General features: G+C 38.5%; 1 protein-coding gene across 1 annotated transcript in view; it reads left to right on the plus strand.

The window, feature by feature from the left end:
• Window positions 1–26,279, plus strand: part of INVS (inversin) — a 180,186-nt gene that overhangs the window by 111,566 nt on the left and 42,341 nt on the right. The window contains exons 6-10 of the mRNA XM_006886972.1: window positions 2,689–2,798; window positions 5,844–6,015; window positions 7,325–7,480; window positions 9,126–9,355; window positions 15,849–15,955. Of these exons, the coding sequence (XP_006887034.1) occupies window positions 2,689–2,798; window positions 5,844–6,015; window positions 7,325–7,480; window positions 9,126–9,355; window positions 15,849–15,955 (775 nt within the window). The remainder of the gene's footprint in view (window positions 1–2,688; window positions 2,799–5,843; window positions 6,016–7,324; window positions 7,481–9,125; window positions 9,356–15,848; window positions 15,956–26,279) is intronic.

A 26,279-nucleotide genomic window follows, 5' to 3' on the forward strand; every position in this document is an offset into this window, starting at 1 on the left:
TATATTATCAGTTCCTTTATAACATATAGAATTTAGAATCTCTATTTTGCTATTCTGTTCTACTTTGTGGAGATTATTTTTGGTGGGGTTTTTTCCCCTTAATTTCTTTTTCTATTTCCTTTATTCTCTGCCTCTTTGTATATAGGTAAGTTTGCTTGTTCTTTGTTATTTTACATTACTCAGGAACTCTCATGGCCTTGTGGGTAGGAAGTTGTTCTCCTAACGCAAGGTGGCCCTTCTTTGGCAGTTCAAATCCATTGGCAGCTTCAAGGAAGAAAGATGGACAATCTCCTTCTCTGTGATTTACAGCCTCTGAAAACCTGCTGGAGCTGTGAGTCTTTTCCGACTCAATAGCAATAAATGAGAATGTTGAAAAAGGTGTTTAAGTTCTATCAGTTGTTAGTTTTAAATATACCAAAACCTTCTTAAAAATAAGTCAGAATAAGCACAAATGGAATCTCTTGATTCCTGCTTACTTTAGGGAAAGAATTTAGCACAATTTCACTGATCACTCCCTTAATGTTTGTTAATACAATCTGGGAGTTCCAGCATGATGCAAATGGGTACATGCTCTATTACTAATGGAAAGTTCAGAGGTGTGAATCTACGCAGATGCTCTTCAGAAGGTAGACCCGGTGAACTCCTTCAGAACATCCACCACCTTGAAAACCTGACTCTAGTCTGCACACCTGGGCTTGGTCATGATTTTTAATCAACCGGATGACAACTAACAATATCAATGTCATCTGAAATGCTCCCTAATTATTATTATATTAGTCTTAGTTTTAAATTATGCATTCCCTTTGGAAACTTCTTTTTACTCAGTTTTGTAAATCATATTTGTAGTTGTTGCTGTGAACTGTAGTTTTCGAACCAACCCATTGCAGACCCACTGACTGGTTTTCAGAGGCAGTTATTCACACAGGAGGAGATTGCCCATGCTTCTCCTGTGGAGCAGCTGGTGGATTCGAGCTGCGAGCCTTCCAGGTTGTAGCACAGCTTCTTGTCACTAGACCACCAGAGCTCCCTAAATTAAGATGCATTTATTTAGATGCCAATTCAGTTTTCAGTTTCACTCCTATTATGAAAGAACATCTCTAATCTGTGTCTACATCTCTGGATGCCTTTTTTGTTTCATAAATTCTGCGTTCTTTCTGCTTTCTGTGTAGATTATGGTTTACAGTGTGTTCAGATTTCCTTTTCTTGTCTATGTGTATTTACTTCTCATATTGTTTCCCTCTCACTTCCTTCTATTCTTTCATTCAGCCTGTGAGCATCTTAGGATAGTCTCTTTCTGTTTCATAGAGACCATCTCTTTTTTTTATATTGTGTTGCGGATACCAAACAGCTTCTTGCCTTTTTTCTTCTGGAACCTTTTGTAGAACATTTTCAAAGGTATGCTTTTTGTCTTCATCTTTCTGGTGCTGTCTCATTTTCCTTGTCCTATAATATGTCTTCATAAAGCCTTGACTAATTGTTTTCATTATTCTTCAAACAAGATGAGATGTGTGATGTGTTTAGATTAACTCTCTTTCATGAACTGCCTTTGGTCCTCCTTTTATCCATTTATGTTAAGAAGAGCATCGTCCAGAATCATAGCCTGAGAGCCCATAGATGAGCCAGTTCCTCTCAGATTTCTTTTTTCTGCCTGACTTTCGGTCAATGTGTTATTCCTCTGCCTCTGCGACATTTTCTTCATGGCTTGGTTCCCCAATGTGCTGAAACAATAAAATAAAAAGTACTATTGTCAAGTCGATGTTGACTCACAGTGACTTGCAGGATGGAGTAAACTGCCCCACAGGTTTTTAAGGAACATGAACCTTTACAGAAGCAGAGTGCTACATCTTTCTCATGTGGAGCAGCTGGGAAGGTTCAAATTGCAGACCTTTCAGTTGCTTTTGCTAATTATTTCAAAGTATTGTTCCTGCTGACATCCCATCCTGCCTGCCCACTTGTCTCTGGGATTTGAAACCTCTGCCAAGTGTTAAAAGATTGGAGGAGAGAGGCTAGAAGCAATAGCTAAGAGGAGTCAGAGAGAGAAAATCCTGTGTTCTAGTTTGTACACTTGACCACACAACACCTGAATAGTTGTTAGGTGCTGTCAAGTACGACTCACAGTAAACCTATGAATCGTTGAACTGAATGCTGTCTTATCCTGTACCATCCGCCTTGTTGTTTGGTCAATGGAACCTCAAGACAAAGAAAATTATGATATTTATAATGAATGTCCCTTTCTTCCTGATTGAAGCACTAATGGGATTTCTTGGGTTTTTATAATTTATTCCTTATTGCACATTTCCCCTCCCTTCCTTACCCCTCTTCTATCCCTCCACAATGCCCCCCTTTTCCAAACTGTTCTCATGCATATAATGTATAATCATATATTCCTTTCAAATAGTTCTTCCCCTCATCTGTTTCAATTCAGTGTTCTTATCTAGCCACCCCTTCCCCATTAACAATAGCAAAGAGATAGAAGAAGCACTGAGGGGTTTTGTGCTGTAAGTTTTCACCTTTATTCTATGCTATCTTAGCTTTTTGGTGAGGAGTTAGAAACAGCCACATCGTGGGTTGCTACCAGAAACCATTCTGAATTCTGTATGTTATGATCTAACCCTTTTCCTTTAAATAGGTAATAGATTTAATATGTTCTCCCATACGCAGTAACAATCTAATTTTATTTGCTTCCAGGTCATGCCCAGATTGTCCATCTCCTTTTAGAGAGAAATAAGTCTGGTACAATTCCATCTGATAGCCAAGGAGCAACGCCCTTGCACTATGCAGCTCAGAGTAATTTTGCTGTAAGTAAAATGCAACAATTATCTTTTTTCTTAATTGAAGTGTTTTCAATTTGTTATATAATTCACAGAAAGTTGTAATACAGAGTTCCTAGGAAAGGTCAGCAGGTTTCAGAGATAGTAAGTCGCCAGAGAGGAGATTGCCCATCCTGCTCCCACAAAGCAGCCGATGGATTTGAACCGTCACCCTTCAGCTTCAGCATGAATAAATATTTTTGTTGAAGTGGAATGAATTCTCCATTTCTCAGTAATCATCACAATTTATTAATTTTATCAACCATTTTTAAAATTGCAGTCACAAAACATATAGTAAAAAGATATATTTACTTTTACAGCCCACAAGCCTACACGTTGTTGTTGTTGTTATGTGTCATCAAGTCAGCTGCAGTTCATAACAACTCTATGTACAGCAGTCCTAAACCCTGCTCTATCCTGTGCCAATCTTATTGTCGCTGATACATCTATCCCTATTGCCCCAGTCACTGAATCAATCCATTTCATCGAGGGTCATCTTCTCCTGCACAGTCCCTCCACCCTCCCAAGCATGACATCCCTCTCCAAGGACTGGCCCCTCCTGGCAACATGTCCAAAGTATGTCAGGCAAAGCTTCAGAATCCTTGCCTCCAAAGAGCAGCCTGGTTTCACCCTCTCTAGGACAAACACTTTTTTCTGCTAGCAGTCCATGGGTTTAGAAGGGATAGTGGTACTAGGGATATTGTTGCTGATGTTAGATGGATCTTGGCTGAAAGCAGAGAATACCAGAAGAATGTCTACCTGTGTTTCATTGATTATGCAAAGGCATTTGACTGTGTGGATCATAACAAACTGTGGCTGACTCTGAGAAGAATGGGAATCCCAGAACATTTAATTGTGCTAATGCGAAACCTATACTTGGACCAAGAGGCAGTAGTCAGAACAGAGCAGGGTAACACTGCATGGTTCAAAATTGGGAAGGGTGTACGGCAGGGATGCATCCTGTCTCCATACCTTTTCAACATGTATGCAAAGCAGATTATCCAAGAGGCTGGGCTCTATGAGGAGAATTGTGGCATCAGGATTGGTGGAAGATGTGTTAACAATCTGCGTCATGCAGATGACACAACCCTGCTTGCTGAAACTGAGGAGGACCTCATGCACTTGCTGCGAGGGGTCAAGGACTGCAGCCTTCAGTATGGACTGAGGCTCAATGTCAAGAAGACAAAGATTCTCACCACTGGACCAATTGGCAGCGTCAGGATGGATGGCGAAGAGATTGAGATTGTTCACAGCTTCAGTTTGCTCGGCTCCACAGTCAACACTCTTGGCACCAGCAGTCAGGAAATCAAAAAGCGTATTGCGATGGGAAAGTCTGCTGTTAGGGACCTCTCTAAAGTACTCAGGAGCAACGGTGAGCAACGGTGTCTCTCTGGAGACTAAGGTGCACCTGATACAGGCCATGGTCTTGGCAATCGCTTGTTATGCATCAGAGAGTTGGACAATGACTAGGGAGGACAGAAGGAGAGTGGATGCTTTTGAGCTGTGGTGCTGGAGAAGAGTACTGAATGTACCATGGACTGCCAGGAAAACAAACAGATTCATCTTGGAGAGGATTAAACCAAGCTACTCCTTGGAGGCAAGGATTCTGAGGCTTCGTCTGACATACTTTGGACATGTTGCCAGGAGGGACGGGTCCTTGGAGAGGGATATCATGCTTGGGAGGGTGGAGGGATGGCCCAGGAGGGGAAGACCCTCTATGAGATGGATTGATTCGGTGACTGGGGTAATTGGGATGGGCATGTCAGAGGCAGTGCGGTTGGCGCAGGACAGAGCAGGCTTTAGGGCTATTGTGCATAGGGTCGCTATGAGTCACGAACGACTCGACGGCACATAACAACAACAACAGCAATCCATGGTGTATTCAGTACTATTCTCCAGCACCACAGCTCAAAGGCATCAGTTCTCCTTCTATTTTCCCTAGTCCAGCTTTCTGATGCATAGCAATTAACTAAAATGCCCAAGAAAAGCTACATGTTAATGTTGGTCATGACACTAAATAACTTGTATTTTAATTGTCACTTTATCTTTCTAACAGTGACCTATGTGGTTTTAAACCTGATTGAAAATGATTATTGAAATTATCATTGAAAATTATTATTTTCAATTATAAGAAATCTCAAATCAAGCAGTTAGGTTATGTTTTGACGTCCTATCAAAACTCAACTCATACATAAGGGCAGTGGGTTATTATTTACTTTTTAAAAAACAATTTATATTGGTTTGCATACGTCATTTATAGACATCACATTTTGTATGTATACTTTGTGTGTTATGCAATATTTCATGTACATTATATTTTATATCATTAATTACCATTCTCTATACCTGTTCTCACCCCATCTTCTCCTCCTGCACCTTTTCGGCCCCTCTTCACTCCTTTACCTTTACCTTATGAACATTTGTACATATCTTACTAAATTATCTTGCTATTTTAACAGTAGTGGCCCTTATGCAATATTTGTTCTTATGTGACTGAGATATTTCACTCAGCAAAATGCTCCCTAGTTTCTCCCAAGCTCCCTAGTATTTTATGAAATCATTGTTCCTTAGTGCTGGGATATAATATTCCATTGTGTGAATGTACCATCATTTTTCAATCCATTCATTTGTTGATGGGCATTTGGACTGTTTCCATTTTCTTGCTATTGTGAATACTGCTGCTATGGACATAGGTGTACAAATGTCCATTTGTGTCTCAGTTCTGATTTCCTTGGAGTCTATTCCTGGCAGAAGAATAGCTGGGTCAAATGCTATTTCTATGTTCAAGTTTTTGAGGAAATGCCAAACTGCCTTCCACAGTGGTTGGTCCATTTTACAATTCCATCAGCAGTGTATAAGAATTCCAATATTTCTACATCCTCTCCAACATTTATTGTTTGCTGTTTTGTTGAACTTACTATTTTCAGTATTGTTCTTTTCAGTGCAAATTATCATTTTATTATTAATTAAAATGTTGATCAATTTTGTTGGCAGTTATTTTATCTCAGTTATTTAAATGAAGTTTTCTTACAGGAAACGGTTAAAGTCTTTTTAAAACATCCTTCAGTGAAAGATGATTCAGACCTTGAAGGGAGAACATCCTTTTTGTGGGCTGCTGGGAAAGGCAGTGACGATGTCCTTCGAACTATGCTGAGTTTAAAATCTGACATTGATATTAACATGACAGACAAATATGGAGGTACAGGTAAGGACTGGTAGGCATTTAAGTTTGCTTTCATGCAAGTTCTGAAATGTTGATGGTGCTGTACTGCTTATAAAAATAAACACTTAAAAAAAATAAACACTTAAAATCATTGTTCCTAATCTAACATTGGTAGCATAGTATGCAGCATATTAAGCTACTGACTGGAAAGTGGGTAGTTCAAATCCATCAACCTATCTCAGGGGGAAACCCAGCAAAACAGTAAAGAAACATAGGCAGGAGTCAATATAATTAAAAATTCACAGTTGTTGTTGTTGTTGTTGATTGCCTTCAAGTTGAGCCCGACTCATAGTGACCCTATGAACAGAAGTGGATGCCACTCCTGCTCTTTTAAAAACTGCTTAAGAAGATTCCACACAAAGAGACCCCATTCCATTTCCCAAATTTCCCCCCAGTGTTGAAATGATAACTGTTTATAAAACTGAGGCTTCAAGAACCAACTAGCTTATATTTGGAACAATATTGTATAAAAATATATTCAAGCTGTGGTGCTGGAGAAGAGTATTGAATATATCATAGACTGTTAGAAGAGAAAACAGGCTTATCCTAGAGAGGGTGATACCAGGCTGCTCCTTGGAGGCAAGGATTCTGAAAATTTGTCTGACATACTTTGGATATGTTGCAAGCCAGGGCCAGTCCTTGAAGAGGGACATCATGTTTGGGACAGCGCAAGAGAGAAAGATCCTTGATGAGATGGATTGATTCAGTGACTGGAGTAATGGGGGCAGGTGTGTCTGAGACAGTAAGATTGGCACAGGATAGAGCAGGATTTAGGGCTATTGTACATAGGGTCACTATGAGTCACAAGTGACTCAAGAGTGCATAATGACAACATATCAAGATGTACATACTTTCAGCATCACTAAAGTAATAAATAAAAAAATGACCAACTGAAGGAACAGCAAATTGAAGTGTCTAGTCACTTGACTGCTTATTGAGTGGGATTGCATGCATTGTTTCAATCTTTTTTCTTTGCCATCCTTTATTCTCTTTCTTTCTTAGAAAGAAGGAGAGGTTATAAACTAGTAACTCAGAAGATGATATTATTTTAGAACAAGAGGAAAACAGAACAGAAGAGGGAAAGGAAGAAAGTATTAATGATACATATGAGTAGAGAGGAAACAGATAACTATAAAAATGAAGGATGGAGAGAACATAGAGAATCCTGAAGATTAAATTGCATTTGGCCTAAATGATGGGAGGTCGTAAAGGGGGTGAAAATACCTAATTAGAACACTAAAGGCAAATTCGTTACTAAGAAATTCATCCCTTTTTTCTGCATCCTTTTTAGCTCTGCATGCTGCGGCCCTTTCTGGCCATGTCAGCACCGTGAAGTTGTTACTGGAAAATAACGCTCAAGTAGATGCTACTGATGTCATGAAACATACACCACTTTTCCGAGCCTGTGAGATGGGACACAAAGAAGTGATTCAGACTCTTATTAAAGGTCAGTTTGTCAAGTTATTAAGTGTTTTTAGTAAATCACTCTCAAAATGTGAACATTTTTGCAAACCAAGTCTAAAAGAAAGCTTTACCTAAGAGAGTAGCCACACCGGTACTTGGACAGCAGGATAACACTCAGCCTGGCATCAGAAAACGCTGTCTACACTCCCAGCTCCCATCCTGCTGAGAGTTGTTGGGTTTTGGAGAAATTACTTCACCTCCCAAATCCTTTGTTTTGTTTTATGTATAATGATAATGGCTCATTCTAAACAATATATAGACTTTTTTATTACTATCAGAGAAGTATAATGTGTTTGGAAGCATTTTGACTTGTTATATTTTTTCATTTTTGTCTTTTAATTTTTTATGCTTTATTTTATTCAAGTAACAAAGTTTTCCATAAAAATATTTTTTAGTGTATAACTTAGTAGTCGGTTATTTTTATAATGTTGTGCAACCATCCCCACAATTTAGTTCTAAAACTTACATTACTTCACACACAAATTCTGCTCCTATTAAGCAGTAATTCTCCTTCCTTTCAGTTCATAGTAACTCTAGTCTGCATTCTGCCTTTAAGAAATTACCTACTCCAGGGAATTCACACAATTAAAACCATACAGTACTTGTTCTCTGATGTCTGGCTTATTTCACTCAGCATTATGTTTTTTCAAAGTTCATCTGTATTTTAGCCTATATTGGAATTTTATTCATTTTTAAAGCTGAGTAATATTCCATTGGATATATGTATCACCTGTCCACAAATGCGATACATATACGCAGTGGAATATTCTTGTTTAATAATAATAATAAGGGAGCTCTGGTGACCTAGTGGCAAGAAGCTGCACTGCAATCCCAGAGGAACATGGTTCAAATCCACCAGATGCTCTGCTGGACAAGGAGGGACAATCTCCTCCAGTACCAGTCAGATCCAATTTGACAGTACACAAACAAAATAATAAAAATAATAATAATATTACTAGTAATAGTATCACTATAATAGTAAAGTAATAGCTCTGTTGTCCTAGTAGTAAGAAGCTGTGCTGCAATCCTGAAAGCACACAGTTCAAATCCACCAGCAGCTCCAAGGGAGAAGGATGGGCAGTCTCCTCTTGTGCGATTAACTGCCCCGGATCACCTGCTGGAGGGTGAGCTATGAGTCGGTTCTGAATCAGTGGCACAAACAACAACAGTAACAGAAATAATAATGGAAAAGGGCGCTCCTGTGGACCAGTGGCAAGAAGTTGCGCTACAGTCTCAAAGGCCTGCAGTTCAGGTCCACCAACCACTCCATAGGAGAGAGATGGCATTCTCCTTCCATAAGATTAAGTGCCTCTTAAAACCCACCAGAGGGTCAGCTGTGGGTGTGTTCTGGCTCCATGGTACGCAACAACAAGAATACATATCACATTCATCTATTAATGAACATTTGAGTTGTTTGTACATTTTGGCTGCTATGAGTAATGCTTCAATAAACATTTGTATAAGTATCTCAGTCCTTGCCTTCAATTCTTTTGGATGTATCATACCTAAAAGTAGAAATGCTACATCGTACGATAATTCTGTGTTTAACTTCTTGAGGAATGGCTTCTATTTTCTTCTTACAAATCCTCCGTATATTCTGTATTTTTATTGTATGTTTGGTTTTCCAGGTGGAGCGAGAGTTGATCTAGTTGACCAAGATGGACATTCTCTTCTGCACTGGGCAGCACTGGGAGGAAATGCTGATGTTTGCCAGATATTGATAGAAAATAAGATCAATCCAAACGTGCAAGACTATGCAGGAAGAACGCCTTTGCAGTGTGCAGCCTATGGGGGATATATCAACTGTATGGCAGTGCTTATGGAAAATAATGCAGACCCCAACATCCAAGACAAAGAGGTAGAAATCCCATGTCTCTTAAAAGTCAACTAAGTCTTCTCAGATGTTTAGATTATTTCCTCTTTATTGTAAAATAAGTTTCCTCAATGATCACCTAGAAATCCATTAGTCATAAATTCTTTTTATTTATCCATAGTCTCATCCCCTCTCTATGTCCATTCATATGGATATATACATATATATTCTGTAATACAGTTGTATCCACAAAATATAGACATGTTTGTATTATAGTGTTTTTATCTGTATATCCACATATATATGGATATGGCAAAAATATGGTGTTAATAGAGCCATAATACACAATGGAAATAACCTTTTAACTTCCATAAAATGCTTACATAGGGCGTGTGTGTGTGTGTGTGTGTGTGTACCAAGCCTCTTGCCATCAAGTCTGTTCCTACTCCTCATGAACTCACGTTTACAGAGTATCACTGAGCTGCGTAGAGTTTTTTTTTGGTTATAATCTATAGAACAGGTCACTAGATGTCCTTCTGCAGCTACGCTGAGTACGTTCAGACTCAACTTTTTGGTTAGTTGTAACAGCAAACCATTTGTACTATTCAGGGATTTTTATAGTCTCTAACAGCTTTTCTATTTCACCAAATTGGAATTTTTTTACATAGAAATATGCTAAGCTATTTTCCAGTTCTCTAAAGTCTTGTGTATATTCTTTTGCATTATCTATATAAACAATCATGTCTTTTGTGACTATTCCATTCCAATTCTTAAGTCTTTCATTTTTCTGTCATGCCTTTTTTGCACTAGCTAAGACCTACCATTTATTACTGAATAGAATTGGTGATAGCTGACATCTTAATTCATTCTGTACTTACTTGAAGGGGAAACTTTCAATATTTCACCATTCAATGTGGTGTTTGGTATAGGTCTCTTTACATTTTTAGTTGTTAAAGTTTTGTAGGGTTATTTTTTGATTGTTTTTTAAAAATCATGATTAGGTACTTCATTTTTATTAGATACTACTTCCTTATATATTAACATGATCATATTATTTTTTTTCCTTTTTTCTGTTAATATGATGAGTTACACTGATTGATTACATGGAATTTTCAGATAGTAAACAATCTATACATTCCTAAAATAAAGCCCATCTATGGTAAATCTTTTCTTCATATGTATTTATAGGTTTGATTTGAAATTTTGTATACAGTTTTTGTATCTCTATCCATGGAGGAGATAGACAAGGATCTAGTTTTTCTTTCTAGTGGTGCACTTATCAGGCTATGGTTAACATGATTATGCTTACTTTTTTTTAAATTATAATTATATTTTATTAATTTTCATAAACATTTACAGAGATTTTGGGCTTCCACTCATTCATTGTTGCACTATTCTCTCTACCCTCCTCCCAGTTCGTTCTTGTCCAAATGCCACAGTGCTTGTCAAAGCCAGTTCTGATTAATCTTCTTTGTCAGTGTATCCTTTGCCATTCCCTATCACTCCTCCCTGAGAGAGACTTCACCCTGAGTCATAAGGAAAAGGGGACGGCGTATTCTCTTAGCTACTTCCTGCTGAAAAGGGACGCTGTGGGTTTCAGGGTGAAGATCTTCTCTCACTACTCTAAAGGGCCCCTTTGGCAGTAGGAAACACATAGACTATTATGGAGATTGATTTTGGAATTCAGATGCACTCTTATTGATTGTGCTTGGCTGTACATGTACATATCCTTCAAGATGTATCATGGGGGTGTTGCAACCTAGAAGACACAAATTTGACTAACAAGTTATAAGTACATGAGTCCAAAAATTATGGAAAAGTAAAAGAAAAGATTCTTTCATTGTTTTACAAACCCTCCCCCAGGTCCCCTCCACCATGCAGCCCTCGCTCTAGTCTCCTGTGATGACAGAAATACCCAGTTACATCTCTCTTTTAAACGGTTCTCTCCCTCCTCTGTTTCAGTGCAGTATACATTATTGAACCCATCTTACTCAGTCTCTCCCCAACCCCAAGGACAGTCCCATTCTACAACAGTGGCATCATGTAATATTTGTCCTTTTGTGACTGGGATATTTCACTCAGCATAATGTTCTCCAGAGTCAACCATTTTGAATAATATTGCATGAGTTCCTTGTTTTTTAATGCAGCATAGTATTCCATTGTGCGAATATACCACAGCTTCTCTAGCCATTCGTTTGTTGATGGGCACTTAGGTTGTTTCCAACTCCTTGCTATTGTGAACAAAGCTGCAATAAACATGGGTGTGCATATATCTGCTTGGATGTCAGCTATGGTCTCTTCAGGGTATATTCCCAGTAGTGGAATTGCTGGGTCAAATGGTATCTCTATTTGCAACTTTTTGAGAAAGCGCCATACTGCTTTCCACAGGGGTTGCACCATTTTACACTCCCACCAACAGTGAATCAGGGTTCCAGTTTCTCCACAACCTCGCCAGCATTTGTTGCTTGGATTATGCTTACTTTGAGTTGAGAATTCATTCCTTTTCTTTTTTTCTTGAATGTTTGGAGGATTTTTCTAGTTAAAAGCATCTGGTCTTAGGTTTTTCTTTGTGCAAAAGTTGTTAATAACTGATTCTGCTCCAATAATGGCTTTAAGTGGCTTTTCTATTTCTTTCTGACTTTCTAATTCTTTTCCTTTTAGCTGTGGTAAGTAATATTTTTAAAGAAATTTCTCCATTTTTATTAGAAAGGCTAATATATTTGCATAAAGTTGGCAAAATATTCTTTTTACCTTTATAAGATATAATTATTCTTATTCACTTTAATACAGTTTTCTTTCTTTAATTTTGTTTTGTATACTCATCTTTTCAAAGAACTAATTTGTCTTTTCTGATTTTATATACGTTTGTTTGCAATTTCATTGGTGACTATTTCTGTCTTACTATTTTCTACCATCTACTTTCCTTAGGTTTGACTTACACTTCTTTGTTTAGATTTTTTGAATAAAAGTTTCAATTGTTGATACTTTAATTCACTTATATTCATTTAAGCATATTTCTTTGAAGCACTGCTTTAGCTATAACCTACAAGGTTTGGTACGTTGTACCATCACCATTGTTTAGTTAATATCTTTTATAATTTCTATTTTTATTTATTCTCTTGACCATAATTATTTAAATTATTTCATTTCTAGGAAGTGGGATTTTTTTCCTCCTCCAGTGCAGACTGTGTAGGGTGGAGCTCCCCAACTAAAACAAACTTGGAAGCAGGAGTGGCATCCACTTCTATAATAGCTTGCCTCCAGAAACCCTATGAACCTGGAGAGAGGATGAAAACACACAAGAGTTGAGGACTCTCCTTCATAGGGTCGCTAGAGTCACCTGCGACTCGACAGCACTTAACAATGACAACAACTATCGAAATGTTTACTAATATAATAACTTCATATTTGAAGTGGGCATTTTCTCTTTATCTAATTGTTCACTAGTTGAATAATTTTTTCTACAAATTACCAAAGACTCTGTGCATTAATAGAACACAGTTTTTCCCCCTCTTATTTCCAATATGTCAACAGCCCAAAATACAGTTCTAGTGATGCAGTTTGTGGGGAGTTGCAGTGATAACCAAAGGTTAACACCTCCCTGGCAGTTCAAATCTCCCAGCAGCTCCTCAGGAGAAAGGTGGGCAGTCTCCTTCCATGTGATTTACAACCTCTGGAAACCAGCTGGAAGATGAGCTATGAGTGAATTCTAACTCGGGCAATGAGTGAGAGTGATGAGGGAGCTCTGATGGGTGTGGTCTGTAGGGAACTGTGCTGCTAATGCCAAGGCCACACCTCTGTGGTGGCTTGAACCCGCCAGTAGCTCTTTAGGGGAAAGATAGGCAGTCTCTTCTCTTGAGATTTATAGTGTGGGAAAACCAATGGAGGGTGAGCTGTGAGTTGGTTCCTACAGTCTTGGAAACCCAGTGGAGAGTCAACAGTGGAGCTAAGTTCCCACCTGAAGGCAATTTTGTTGTTGTCGGTGTTGTTATTGTGTGTCATTGAGTTGGAACCAACTCATAAGTGACCCTCCAGTGAATTTTCAGAGACAGTTAATTGCACAGGAGAAGAGAAACCAAAATCAGTCAGCAGGGCTGCATTCCTTCTGGAAGCTCAAGGAGGCAGTGTTTCCTTGGATTTTGCCCACTTTTTCTATTCCTCATAATCCCATTGTGCCATCTGCAAAGCCGCAGTGACTGGCCGAGTCTCTCTCATGCTGCATCACCAAGGCTCCCCCTCCTCCTTTCTCTTTTCGTTATGAGGACCTTGTGATTACACTGGGTTTATCCAGATATTCTAGAACAATCTCCACGTTTGAAGGTCAGATGACTTGCCATTTTAATCCCCCTTGCTATATAATGTAACAGAATCACAAATTACAGGGATTATAACAAGGACATCTTTAGAGGAAGGAGGGGTGTATTGTTCTATTCTCCACACGTGTTTCTAGCTGAATTGTACTGTCATCAGAACACATTCTGAATCATTCCAAAGTATTTTTTTTCATTCCAAAGTATTTTAAGTGTCATACCTTGTTTATGACTGAGTTTGATATGTGTTAGATATGTACTTGAAAAGAAGGATAATTCAGTTTGTCAAAAGAATGGGGGTATCTTTTATATAGGTCTAATACACTAATAATGTGTTCAAGTGTTATCTTTACATTCTTTCATCAGTTTGTTCTATCAACTATTGTAAAAGGTGAGTTAAAATTACCAGCTATGATTATGGATTTAACTATCTCTTGTTATATTTTGGTCAGTTTTTCTTATATAAGTAAAGGCTATACTAACAGGCATATACCGATAATAGGATTTTGGTATTTTCTTCTTTGACTCTTAAATAGTATGAAATATCCTCTTTTATCTCTAGTTTTACTTCAGACTGGCTAACTTGCTGATTTTAAGTCCCTTCACTGGTTTAATGAAATAAATAAAGGAAAAATTATCCTTCCAAGTAGGAATAACACTTGCTTGGTTTAACTTTTGTATACAGCCTGTAATTGAGAGATATGTTGTTAGTCACTAAACATTTATCTCTACACAATATCTAAGCAATATCTAGGCCAGATATTCCTGAGGGTAGAGTAATGAATAAAGGTAAAGAAACTTCTTTATCTCTTTGACATTAAAATTGTTTGAGAATATGTTACTGTTGTTGTTAAGTACCATCAAGTATGACTCACAGTGACCCTGTGAATAACAGACTGAACCCTGTCCTATCCTGTGCATCCTCATCATCCCTGACACACTTGAGCCCACTGCTGCAGTCACTGTGTCTGTCCATCTGGTTGAGGGTGTTCTTCTCTTTCACCATCCCTCCACCTTCCTAGGCAGCATACCCAAGGTATGTTCTATAGATGAAGGTCTATCATCTTTGGCTCCCAGGAGCACTCTGATGACATCTTTTCCAAGACATATCTGTTTTGTTCATTTGGCAGTCCATGGGATATTCAGTACTCTTTTACACCACCAAAGCTCAATATCATCAATTCTTATTTGTCACCCTTATTCACTGACCAGCTCTCAGCAGCATAGCAAGTAATTGAAAAGACCATGGCCTGAATACGGCCCACCTTAGTCCTCAAGTTAATATCATTGTTAGTTTGATGGGGACTTTTTATATTATAGACTATGTATTTTATGGAATTTTGCTTAATTTAGGTTTGCCCTATGTATCCTCCTAAATAAATACAGGTTTTATATTTTGTTTTTTATATTACATAAGTAATATTGAATATTCCATGAACTGCTAAGAAAATGAACACATTTTTCCTGGAAAGGGTGAAGCCAGGCTGCTCCTTAGAGGCAAGGATTCTGAAGCTTTGTCTGACATACTTTGGATATGTTGCAAGGAGGGACCAGTCCTTGGAGAGGGATGTCATGCTTGGAAGGATGGAGGGACAGTGCAGGAGAGAAAGACCCTCGATGAGATGGACTGATTCAGTGACTGGGGTAATGGAGATAGGTGTGTCAGAGACAGTGAGATTGGCACAGGATGGGGCAGGGTTTAGGGATGTTGTACATAGAGTCTCTGTGAGTTGCAGATGACTTGACGATACATAACAACAACAACAAAGTAATATTAAGTAATTCTTAGCTTATCTTGGAAGTGTATGATTCTCCTTAAGGTAGCATTCATTTTGATCATTTATGTACAGTGCCATTCATTTTTTCCAGTTAAGGGGGTTTTTTTCTTCCATAATGAAGACAGAATTGCTTACATTTTTAATTTAGCAAAAGTAATTTCTTGTCTCTGTCATTGCTGTTTAGTCAGAACTGACCTGTTCCTTACCCTCCCGAGAGTTTCCAACACTGTAAATCACACAGGTGAGACTGCACATCCTTCTCCTCCAGATCCACTAATGGATGTGAATCACCAGAGAGGCACTGCCTTTGGGTTAACAATGCAGCTCCATGCAGAGTAGGTCAGCAGGGTTCCCCAAAACTGTAAAAGTAATATATTTCCATGATGTAAAACTCATACATACCCCAAAATACTTGCTCTAGATATACTTGACTTTTATCCTTGTTTGTAGGGGAGAACAGCTTTGCACTGGTCCTGTAACAATGGATACCTTGATGCCATTAAACTACTGTTGGACTTTGCTGCTTTTCCTAATCAGATGGAAAACAACGAAGAGAGGTAAGTTATTGGTATAGTGTGCTGTTGATCAAGTCATATCTTCTATGCCAGGTTAGAAAGTCTCTAGTTTAGATATTGGTTCTGAAACAGTATGTATACTCATAAGGAAATACTACACTAAGAAATATTGAGCCAGAAAAGAAAAAAAAGAATAATATTAACATGTAATATTGATTGAATGAGTTTCTAAGCATTTCAATATCAACTAATGAATATTCAATCATTTCAATATTCAGTGAATAATAAAATATTATAGCTACGCTCTTGGAACCAGCAGTCAGGAAATCAAAAGACCAATTGGATTAGGAAAGATCGCTGTTAGGGACCTCTCCAGAGTGCTGAAGATCAAAGATGTCAGTCTAGAGAACTAAGGTGCGCCTGAGGTCATGGTCTTTGCTGTTATTTGCTACATATTAGAAAGCTAAGCAATGAATAAGGATGACAGAAGAAGAATTGATGCCTTTGAGTTGTGATGCTGGTGAAGAGTATTGAACCTAGCATGGACTGCATGACAGCTAACAGGTCTGTGCTGGAGAGGGTGAGACCAATTTGTTCTCTGGAGGCAAGGAATTTGAAGCTCTGTCTCACATATGTTGGGCTTATTTCCAGGAGGGACCAGACCTTGGAGAAAGACATCATGCTTGGAAGGGTAGAAGGACAGCACAGAAGAGAAAGACCCTTGATGAGATGGATTGACACAGTGACTCGGGTAATAGGGAGGGACATGTGTGTCGGAGACACTGAGATTGATTGGCTCACAATAGGACAGGGTTCATAGCTATTGTGGATAGGGTCATTATGAGTTGTGGGTGACTTGGTGACAAATAACAAGGATAGCTATTAAAGATTTTCACTATTACATAGCACATGCTCATATTTTGCAAATGAGGAAACTTAAATCTTCATATTCTGAGGTTAGACAGGAGTGTGGCTGTGTTATGGGACTCTTGATTGACCAGGAGTTCAGTTAGGCTAATATTGCTTCAGCGGTTGTTTCCAGGAAACTGTCACTCTGTTCTGACAAGAAACTCATTTTTCTATGTCTTTTAGGAATTTCCCCCATTAGTTATAGCCTCTATTATTTTCCAACTCTCTGCTCCTGAAGTTCATCTCCTTTGCCTAAAGTTTTCTGTCTCTTAAACTGTCTTCATTTCCTCCATTTTTCTCTACTCATCTTTAATACTTTTATAGTCCAGCTTCTATCCATATTATTATTCTAAAATTTATATATGGGTAGTCATTGTCGTTGTTTTAAGTAGCATCAAGTTGAGTATACTTTATAGCAACTCTAAACAGCAGACTCGAATCCTTTCCTATCCTGTGCCATCCTCTTCACCTCGGACACTTTGGAGCCCATTGCTGCAGTCACTGTCATTCTGTCTTATGGAGGGTCTTTTCTTTTGTTAATCCTCTACCTTTCCAAGCACAATGTCCCTTTCCAAAGAATAGCCCCTTCTAACAACATGCCCATATATATATATGAGATGGAGCTTCTCCATCCTTGCCTCTAAGGAGCACTCTGGTTGCACTTACTCCAAGATATATCTGTTCTTTTGGTAGTCCATGGAATATTCAGTACTTTTCTTGAACACCATAATTCAAAGGCATAGTTTATTCTCCTGTCATCCTTATTCATTGTCCAGCTATGAACTGCATGGCAAGTGATTTTGAAGATCATGGCCTAAGTGGGGCATACCTTAGTCTTTTTTTAAGTTATTTATATTTTAATTAATTAAAAAGAATTAATTCATTTAATTCCATTAATTCATTAATTGTTGCACATTTTCCTCCCTGTCCCCCCTCCCCCCTCAGTTTGCTTTTTTCTTTGGAAAAAAGTTCTTTCATTGTTATACAGTTCCCCACCCACAACCCCCCGACCACTTTACTCTGCATCTCTTATTCTGGACTCTTGTCATGCCAGTAATACCTAATCATATATTCTTTTTATACAGTTCTCTCCTTTGTCTGTTTCAATGGAATGTACAGTATTTCCCCCTCTTTTCTTAGTTTCCCCCAACCCCCGTATCAGTCCTGTTCTATAACAGTGGCATATGCAGTATTTGTCTTTTTGTGACTGAGATATTTCACTCTGCATAATGTCTTCCAAGGTCACCCATTTTGTATAATATTTCATGAGTTCTTTGTTTTTCAGTGCTGCATAATATTCCACTGTGTGACTATACTACAGCTTCTCTATCCATTCGTTTGTTGATGGGCACTTAGGTCGTTTCCAACTCTTTGCTATTGTGAACAAAGTTACGATAAACATCGGTGTGCATATATCTGCTTGGGTGGCGGTTGTGGTTTCAGTGCTGTGGCTCACCTTTCAGCCAAACAATAGACAGACTTACAAGGTGCACCCCTTAGAACAACCAGCCATCCAAGATCAAAAGGACAGTAGTTCTCCTGGAATAAAGCTCAAAAAGTAGGAAAGGATAGGACAGCAGGATGAAGGAAAATGGTAGACACAAGGAAGAGGAGGAGAGGGTGCTGTTAAAGTGTGATGATCAGAATCAGTGCAGCTAACAAAACCTGGGTGAATAGGTGAAAATCCATTTGCTGTCTAAACTTTTAACCCAGATCACAGTTAAGATAGATAGATAGATAGATAGATAGATAGATAGATAGATAGATAGATAGATGATAGATAGGTAGTTGTTGTTATGTGCCGTCGAGTCATTTGCGACTCATAGCGACCCTATGCACAACAGCCCTAAACCCTGCTCTATCCTGCGCCAACCGCACCGCCTCTGACACATCCATCCCGATTACCCCAGTCACCGAATCAATCCATCTCATAGAGGGTCTTCCCCTCCTGCACCATCCCTCCACCCTCCCAAGCATGATGTCCCTCTCCAAGGACCCGTCCCTCCTGGCAACATGTCCAAAGTATGTCAGACGAAGCCCCAGAATCCTTGCCTCCAAGGAGTAGCTTGGTTTAATCCTCTCCAAGATGAATCTGTTTGTTTTCCTGGCAGTCCATGGTACATTCAATACTCTTCTCCAGCACCACAGCTCAAAGGCATCAACTCTCCTTCTGTCCTCCCTAGTCATTGTCCAACTCTCTGATGTATAACAAGCGATTGCAAGGACCATGGCCTGTATCAGGCGCACCTTAGTCTCCAGAGAGACAGTGTTGCTCCTGAGTACTTTACAGAGGTCCCTAACAGCAGACTTTCCCATATAGTCTCCTCCCAGAAGATTGTCCTTATCTCCCAATTATATACCCCGTCCTCTGTTCTCCTATACATTTGTGTATTCTCATAGTACTTAGTACATTTCACCTTGTATTATAGTTGCATGCAATCTGTCTTCCCTACTGTTACAGAACTTCTGAAGATCATAATTATCTCTGTTTTTCACAGTGCTTTTCATAAAACAAATGTTTAGGGAGCTCTGGTGTCCTAGTGGCAAGAAGCTGTACTACAATCCCAGAGGTATGCGGTTCGAATCCACCAGATGCTCTGCTGCAGAAGGAGGAAAAATCTCCTCCTGTACCTGTCAGATCCGATTTGACCGTACATGCACAAAAAATAATAAAATAAAAAAGAAAACAAAACAAATGTTTATTAAATACTTCTAGAGCTCACATGACAAGTAGAATAAGAGAAAGCATGCCAATGTGTCTGAATTTGAGAATGATTGTAGAAAAATGCTATTATACTTAAAAGACCACTGGAAAACAAAAAGACATGAAGATTCAGGGGCTTGAGTATTTAAGGAAGCTGGAAAGCCTAGGGAGTTCTCAGAGCTGAGAGTTTGACATTAAAGCAGACATGTGAGAGAGCTGGAGATTTCACCCTTAGAAAACTTGAAGAAAATAGAAGGAAAAGACGAAGAATCCTAATTGATGATTTCTTTCTCTAAAGAATTGATTCTATAACAGCATTTACTGACTGCTTTGTTTCTTGATTATAAGAAAGTGTTGAAAAATATATTCCTTGTAGTTTAAATTCTCTTTTATATCCTAAGGCTTGATGTTTAGACCTAAATAAGCACATGGATTAAGGAACTTAGTGCCTCCCGAAGTAAGCATATGCTAACTACAGACCCAAAGAAAAATCCTCCTGCTGGTCCCTGCCACACTGCAGACAAAAGCTTAGAGGCAATGTCCCAGTCTCCTTTAATGGTTCATCAACCACGCACCTTGATGTCCAAATGTCAGAACTTGGCGCTGCCTTTTATCTTTATTGACATTCCAGTTTAAGTATTCTATCCATCCTATCAGACCATTCCCGCCTGGCAAGTCCTATTGTCTCTTGTCTCTTGCCTTTATCTACATTGTATCTTGGCTGGTTACCATCAATGTAGTGCTAATTTTCATTTCTCATGTGTTGACACTAACCACTTGATGTGCACTGCATAGACATAATTTTTGCCAACTACTGCTGGCTTTCAGTCAATAACCATCTGACAGCCATACGCTGACATTGATGGGAATATTCACAGCACTTGAATGTTTCTGAATTGAATTTGGGATGAAGCTAGATTCACTAGTAATAATCACAGTGTGGTCAGTCGCTTACTTATTAGGTATAAACTTAAAAGTTGACTAGCTTTTTGGGTCTCCTTGAATTGGAAATTGACTACAATATTTGATTTTACTAACCCAATTATTAAAAACATTAAGGGGACTTTTTAAACATGGAATGACTATAGGGTTTGACTAAATTTATGTTCATTTTCTGGTACAAAAATGGCATTATAGTTATGTTTGTATTATTTATAGATTAATATCTAACTATATAGAGATTGAATGCTAGGAGTTCTGGGATTTGCTTTAAAATACTTTAGAAAAACTACAAAGGAGAGGGTTATATGGAGCAAATGTGGCAACAATCTTGCTAATTGTTAAATTTGGATACACAGTATATACCATTTTATTATACTATTATTTCTACTCTTACTTAAGCTTGAAATTTCTCATAGTAAAAGTATTTAAAGCCTGTAAAATGCTCTTTTCAATCCAGAACCAACTCCAAAGTCGTAGCCCTTCTTCCTTTGTTTCATCTTCTATAGAAGAGCAAGAATACCCAGGATCACATAGGCCTCCTGTTCAGCATCCTCTATGATGTGTTAAACTACATGTTTTTTCTGTCATATTTATAAGTAAAGGCATAGTTTGGGCCTTACATCATAAGCCAGATTTTGTTTGGTTTTTTTTTAATTAAATTTTATTAATTTTAATGAACATTTACAGAGATTTTGGGTTTCCATTCATTCATTGTTGCACTATTTTCTCTAACCTCCTCCCCCCACCCCAGTTCGTTCCTCTTTTTTCCCCCCCTTGAAAGCCTGTTTTAATTGTCCCATTGCCACAGTGCTTGTCAAAGCCAATTCTGATTAATCTCCTTTGTCACTGTGTCCTTTGCCATTCCCTATCACTCCTCCTTGAGAGCGACTTCACCCTGATCCATAAGAAAAAGGGGATGGCGTATTCTCTTAGCTACTTCCTGCTGAAAAGGGACGCTGTAGGTTTCAGGGTGAAGATCTTCTCTCACTACTCTAAAGGGCCCCTTTGGCAATAGGAAACACATAGACTATTGTGGAGATTGATTTTGGAATTTAGATGCATTGTTATCAATTGTGCTTAGCCATACATATTCATATCCTTGAAGATGTATCATGGAAGTGTTGCAGCCTAGAAGATACAAATTTAACTAACAAGTTAAAAGTACATGAGTCAAAAATTAAAAAGCAATAATATTCCAAGTAGAGGCTCTAATAGTGGCACAAATCAATTTACAGAGGGAAGGTAGTTCTTGCAATAAAAGGCCTACTGACTAGCACTTTGTCTATTATAGTATAAAGGTTAGGAACCACAAGATATAGAGGCTCAACTATGTCATTTATTGCCCTTACATCCTGGACCAAATTCCATCTACCACTGGGTTGCTTTACAGCTCGGAAGTCCGCATGCAAGGCAGAGGTGAAGTAAGGAACTGCTTAGGAGGTTTTCCATCAATTCCAACAACTAAGAAATAGTGAGAAGAGTTGGGACCTCAGAAGGCTCTTAGGACCAAATAGTAGGCTCTTGTGTCCAGGAGAAAATGAATATACTTACCAGTAATGTTAATGCTCACCCAGACCTCTTCTGGGAGGCTCTAAATCATTGAAGTGTCCTCCTTTGTTTCCAGCTGGGAGCTGGGGCCTGTCAGTCCTGTCAGCCACGAGGACCTGATGTGTGCCACCCTTGGCCACATGTCCTTCAGAGCCACACTTAAAGCAAGTGAGTGGGAGCTTCCTCTCTACTCCCTTGCCTATCTTTGGCTCTCGTCTGTGACACTGTCTAATGAAGTGGCCCAGCTTTCTACAGTGGAAGCAATTCTGACCTCCTTTATTACCTTTAGGTGGCACTGTTTATGAGAAAGACTTCCTTTTCCTGACACAGGCCCTAAACTGGCAGCAATAGCTGCCCCAATAATTTTGGCCATTCTCTGGTCTTTTCTCTTCCCTCTAGATCCCAGTTGTTAAAAGAGGGAAAAATTTAAACAAATATATAGCAAATAATTTTGAACATTATAATCTTTTAAGCTTAAAGCTAGAAATATTAACAATATGATCATTTCCAATCCAGAGATACATGTTCCAATGCAGTTCCTATTTTCCATAAATGGTTTTGGTAAGAAGAATATTGTAAATGTGGATACAGTTCCACTATTCCTCCTGCACATGCCATGATATAGTGTTATTAGCATGAGGAGTTATAAATCCATTGCCATCCTTACTCTAACTTAATTTTTTTTACATTTAAATTTATTCTTAATTTCAGTAAAAATTTACAGAGGCTTTGGATTTCCATTCATTCATTGTTGCACATTTCTCTCCTCCTAAGCCTCCCCCAAGCCAGATTTTTATAATATTACCTTTATGTTATGTGCATCAAAATCAAACCCAAATTCACTGCCATTTACAGTTTCCCCTTCACAGTGACCCTGTGGACTGAGTGTAACTGCCTTATAGGGTTTTCAGAGTTGTAAATTACTGACAGGAGTAGACTTCCTTTCTTTGTCACAAGGAATGGCTGATGAATTCAAATTGCTGACCTTTTGGCTAGTAACCCAGCCTTGGCTCCTGTGCAAACAAGGCTTCTTATGCAATGTGAAAGATGTTGTTACGGGCCCTTGAGTCAACTTCAGCTTACAGCAACCCCATATCCAAACCTTGCCCATCCTGCACCATCTTCACAGTCACTGTGTCAGTCCAGCTCCGTGAGTGTCCTCCATTCCTTCACTGACCTGCTGCTTTTCCAAGCATGATGGGAAAGAGTGGGTGCCTCCTGACAACAGTGTGCAAAGCTCATGAGACAGAGTTCCACCGACCTTTCTGTGAGGAGCATCCTGGCTGCATTTCGTCCAAGACAGATTTGATTGTCAGCAGAGCATTCCGTACTCGGATTCCCCAATACCACAATTCAGAGGTTTTCGTTTCCTCTCCAGTCTTCCTTATTCATTGTCCAGCTTTCAAACGCATATGAAATAAAAATATTATAGCTTGAGTCAGGTGCACCTTAGTCTTTAAAGTGGTGTCTTTGCTTTTTTATCACTTTAAAGAGCACTTTGACAGCAGATTTGCCTAATGCAATATGACTTTTGCTTTCTTACCTGCTTCTCCCGAGGGTGTTGATTGTGGATCCAAATAAAATGAAGTCTTTGACAACTATAACTTTTCTCCATATATCATGTTGTTGTCTATTGGTCCAATTGTGAGGATTTTCCTTTTCTTTATGTTGAGTGAATTCCTTTGAAAGATATGTTACTAACAATTACAGAAAAATTGTTCATGGTTACTGTAAATGCATATGTGATTTGCTTATAATTTTAAAAGTAATTACTTCTGTGCTGTTTTTGTTTGCCATCAAGTTAGACCAACTCATAGCTGACCCCCCAGTGGGATTTCAGAGGCAATTACTCACAGAGGGGAAAATTTCCCATCCTTCTTCCATGAGCAGCTGGTGGGTTCACATCATGTTCCTCTGGGATTACAGCACAGCTTCTTACCAGAACTTACAGGCCACCAGAACTCCCTAAAGAATTTCATTCTATAGGAAACTGATATTCAGTAATTGATATCTGTTAGAAGAATTTTTAAAGTAGGAGTCACCCAACCTTGGTTCCTGTCTGGGCTTTATAAATAAACGAGATGTGTAGACTTCACCAAATTGCTTACCCCATTCCAAGACTGTTCAGTCATTTTTAGAATGAAGGTGCTGAGATAATGGATTATTAAAATTCCATTTAACCCTATTATTCTGGGGTTTCATTACTGATAATCTTTCCCATTGGAAAAAGAAGTCATGGATGATGTTTTTGAGTATATAGTTAAATGTGAGAAGAAACATTCTTAGTTTACAAAATGCTATGTAATTACAAATAATGAGTTCAAGTTAGTAAAGTAGGCTGCCCGACTCTGGCCACCTGGTCCCTGGCGTTAGTAGTAACACATCTCATTGTTCTAAAATGATGGCTTTCCCCCCCTTTCTTTCATTTTTTTTATTATATTAGTTTATTTTCAAAATAAAATGATGGCTTTTTAATGTCAGCATTTGGGCTTCCTTCCAAAGTCAAGGACTGAGTGAGCACCCAGCTCCCTTGTAGACATGACAAAATCATCCTTTACTTCTTACTGAAAACTTCTCCCTTTTATGTCTTATTGTGATGATCACATCAGTTTTTGAAGAGAGCTTTTCCCCCGTAATCATTACATGAATCTCTGTCTAATCATGCATTCATGGAATCACAATTTTGTCCACTCTATAAATCAGCTGATGATTTCCTCCCAGCACCTTTCTGATTGTTCTAGATTAGTGTATGTCACTAGAGAGGAATCAGCCTCAGTGTTGGTCATTAAGTGTCATAAATTCTAGTATGGATGCTGTGGAAAGAATATTTATGATAAGCCAGTGAGGTATCACAAACCATGCTGCAGGGAATGTCCTGTAATAATAATAATACAAGAAACTGACGGTTACTAACTTCTTCCTTTGTTCCAGGCACAAACTATTTCATTTTCCCCTCATGCCAATTCTATGAAGGATTATCTTGCTTTACAGGCAGGAAAACTGATGCTTAGAAACATCATGAAAGGTGTTTAAAAATTGATAATCATCATTACCACTTCTGGGTAATAAAATTTGAGATCGGGTTGTTGTTGGTTTTTTAATTTCCATTTTTGTGATTTCAAGTATCATTTGCATTCTTAAAAGATACCATTTTTCCAAAGTAATCATTTTTCTTTTTTAAAATGAAAGCATATCTGCCAAGTGGTTGATTCTGAGAGTAAAAATGTAGATGGGTATTTTTCAGGTTTGTTTGTTTGATTTTAAAAAAAGGTATTGCCTGAAATTGTTCATCTGGAAGGTAGCCAAATTAAGATTCAAATACAGAGCTTTTTGACAACAAAGTCCTTCCTCTCTAAATAATATGTTTATCAAAAAGATGCTATGGGGAGGGGAGAGATGCCGTATAAGCAAGCATTTCACAAAATCTCAAGAGCATTAAAAAATACCCATTGAAACAAAGTGTCCTTCCTGTGACTGCTGCCTCTGAGACACCTGTTTTTCCCCAGAGCCTTCTGGTCATCAACCTCAGGGAACTTGTGGGGCATTTACACTTTACCTGCATAAGCATGCTGTTAACTGCTGTGGGGCCTTCAACTCCTGCTACCACCATCCACAGTGCAGCTAAATGCCATCCGGTTCCACACTGTCTCGTAATCAGGTGTGGATTGGACCAATTGTGACACATAGCGTTGTCACTGGCTGATTTTTCCATATAAACCAACACAATTGTCATCCTAGTTTATTTTAACCATGAACTTCAGCTGAAAGATGTTCAGGAGCAAAGCAACACACATGCTATTAATGGGCATTTTGTGGCTGTGTTTGAGAGACATCAGCCAGGAATTTAGCCCTTTTGTCCCTCATAGAAGATGAAAATTCTGTCCCTAAATCACCACTGATAAGCTTAGATGGATGGATGTTCTCTTCTACACAAATGCACCATACCCTAATGTTTACTTTGTTCATTTTCCCCCCTTCACTGAATGATACATCCAGAGATTGTTCCTTTGTGGTTTATATACTGTAGTGATGGCTGCATTGTACAGACAGCTTCATTATGTGATGGCCTTTGCTTTATTTAGATGACAAAGTGGTGTCTCCCTCTCTTTGCCATGACCAACCTTGATTCTGTGAATGTCTTTGTACCTAAAATATTTCACTGTTTATTCTGTAGAATAAACACCTAAAATTGAAATGGCTAAATCAAAAAGCATATACATGGAAAATGTTGATAGATTTTTGCCAAATGATTCTCCCTGAAGG

The sequence above is a fragment of the Elephantulus edwardii genome, unplaced genomic scaffold (genome assembly GCF_000299155.1).
Source record: "Elephantulus edwardii isolate Elephantulus edwardi_28Jun2011 unplaced genomic scaffold, EleEdw1.0 scaffold00052, whole genome shotgun sequence".
NCBI classification, from domain to species: Eukaryota; Metazoa; Chordata; class Mammalia; order Macroscelidea; family Macroscelididae; genus Elephantulus; species Elephantulus edwardii.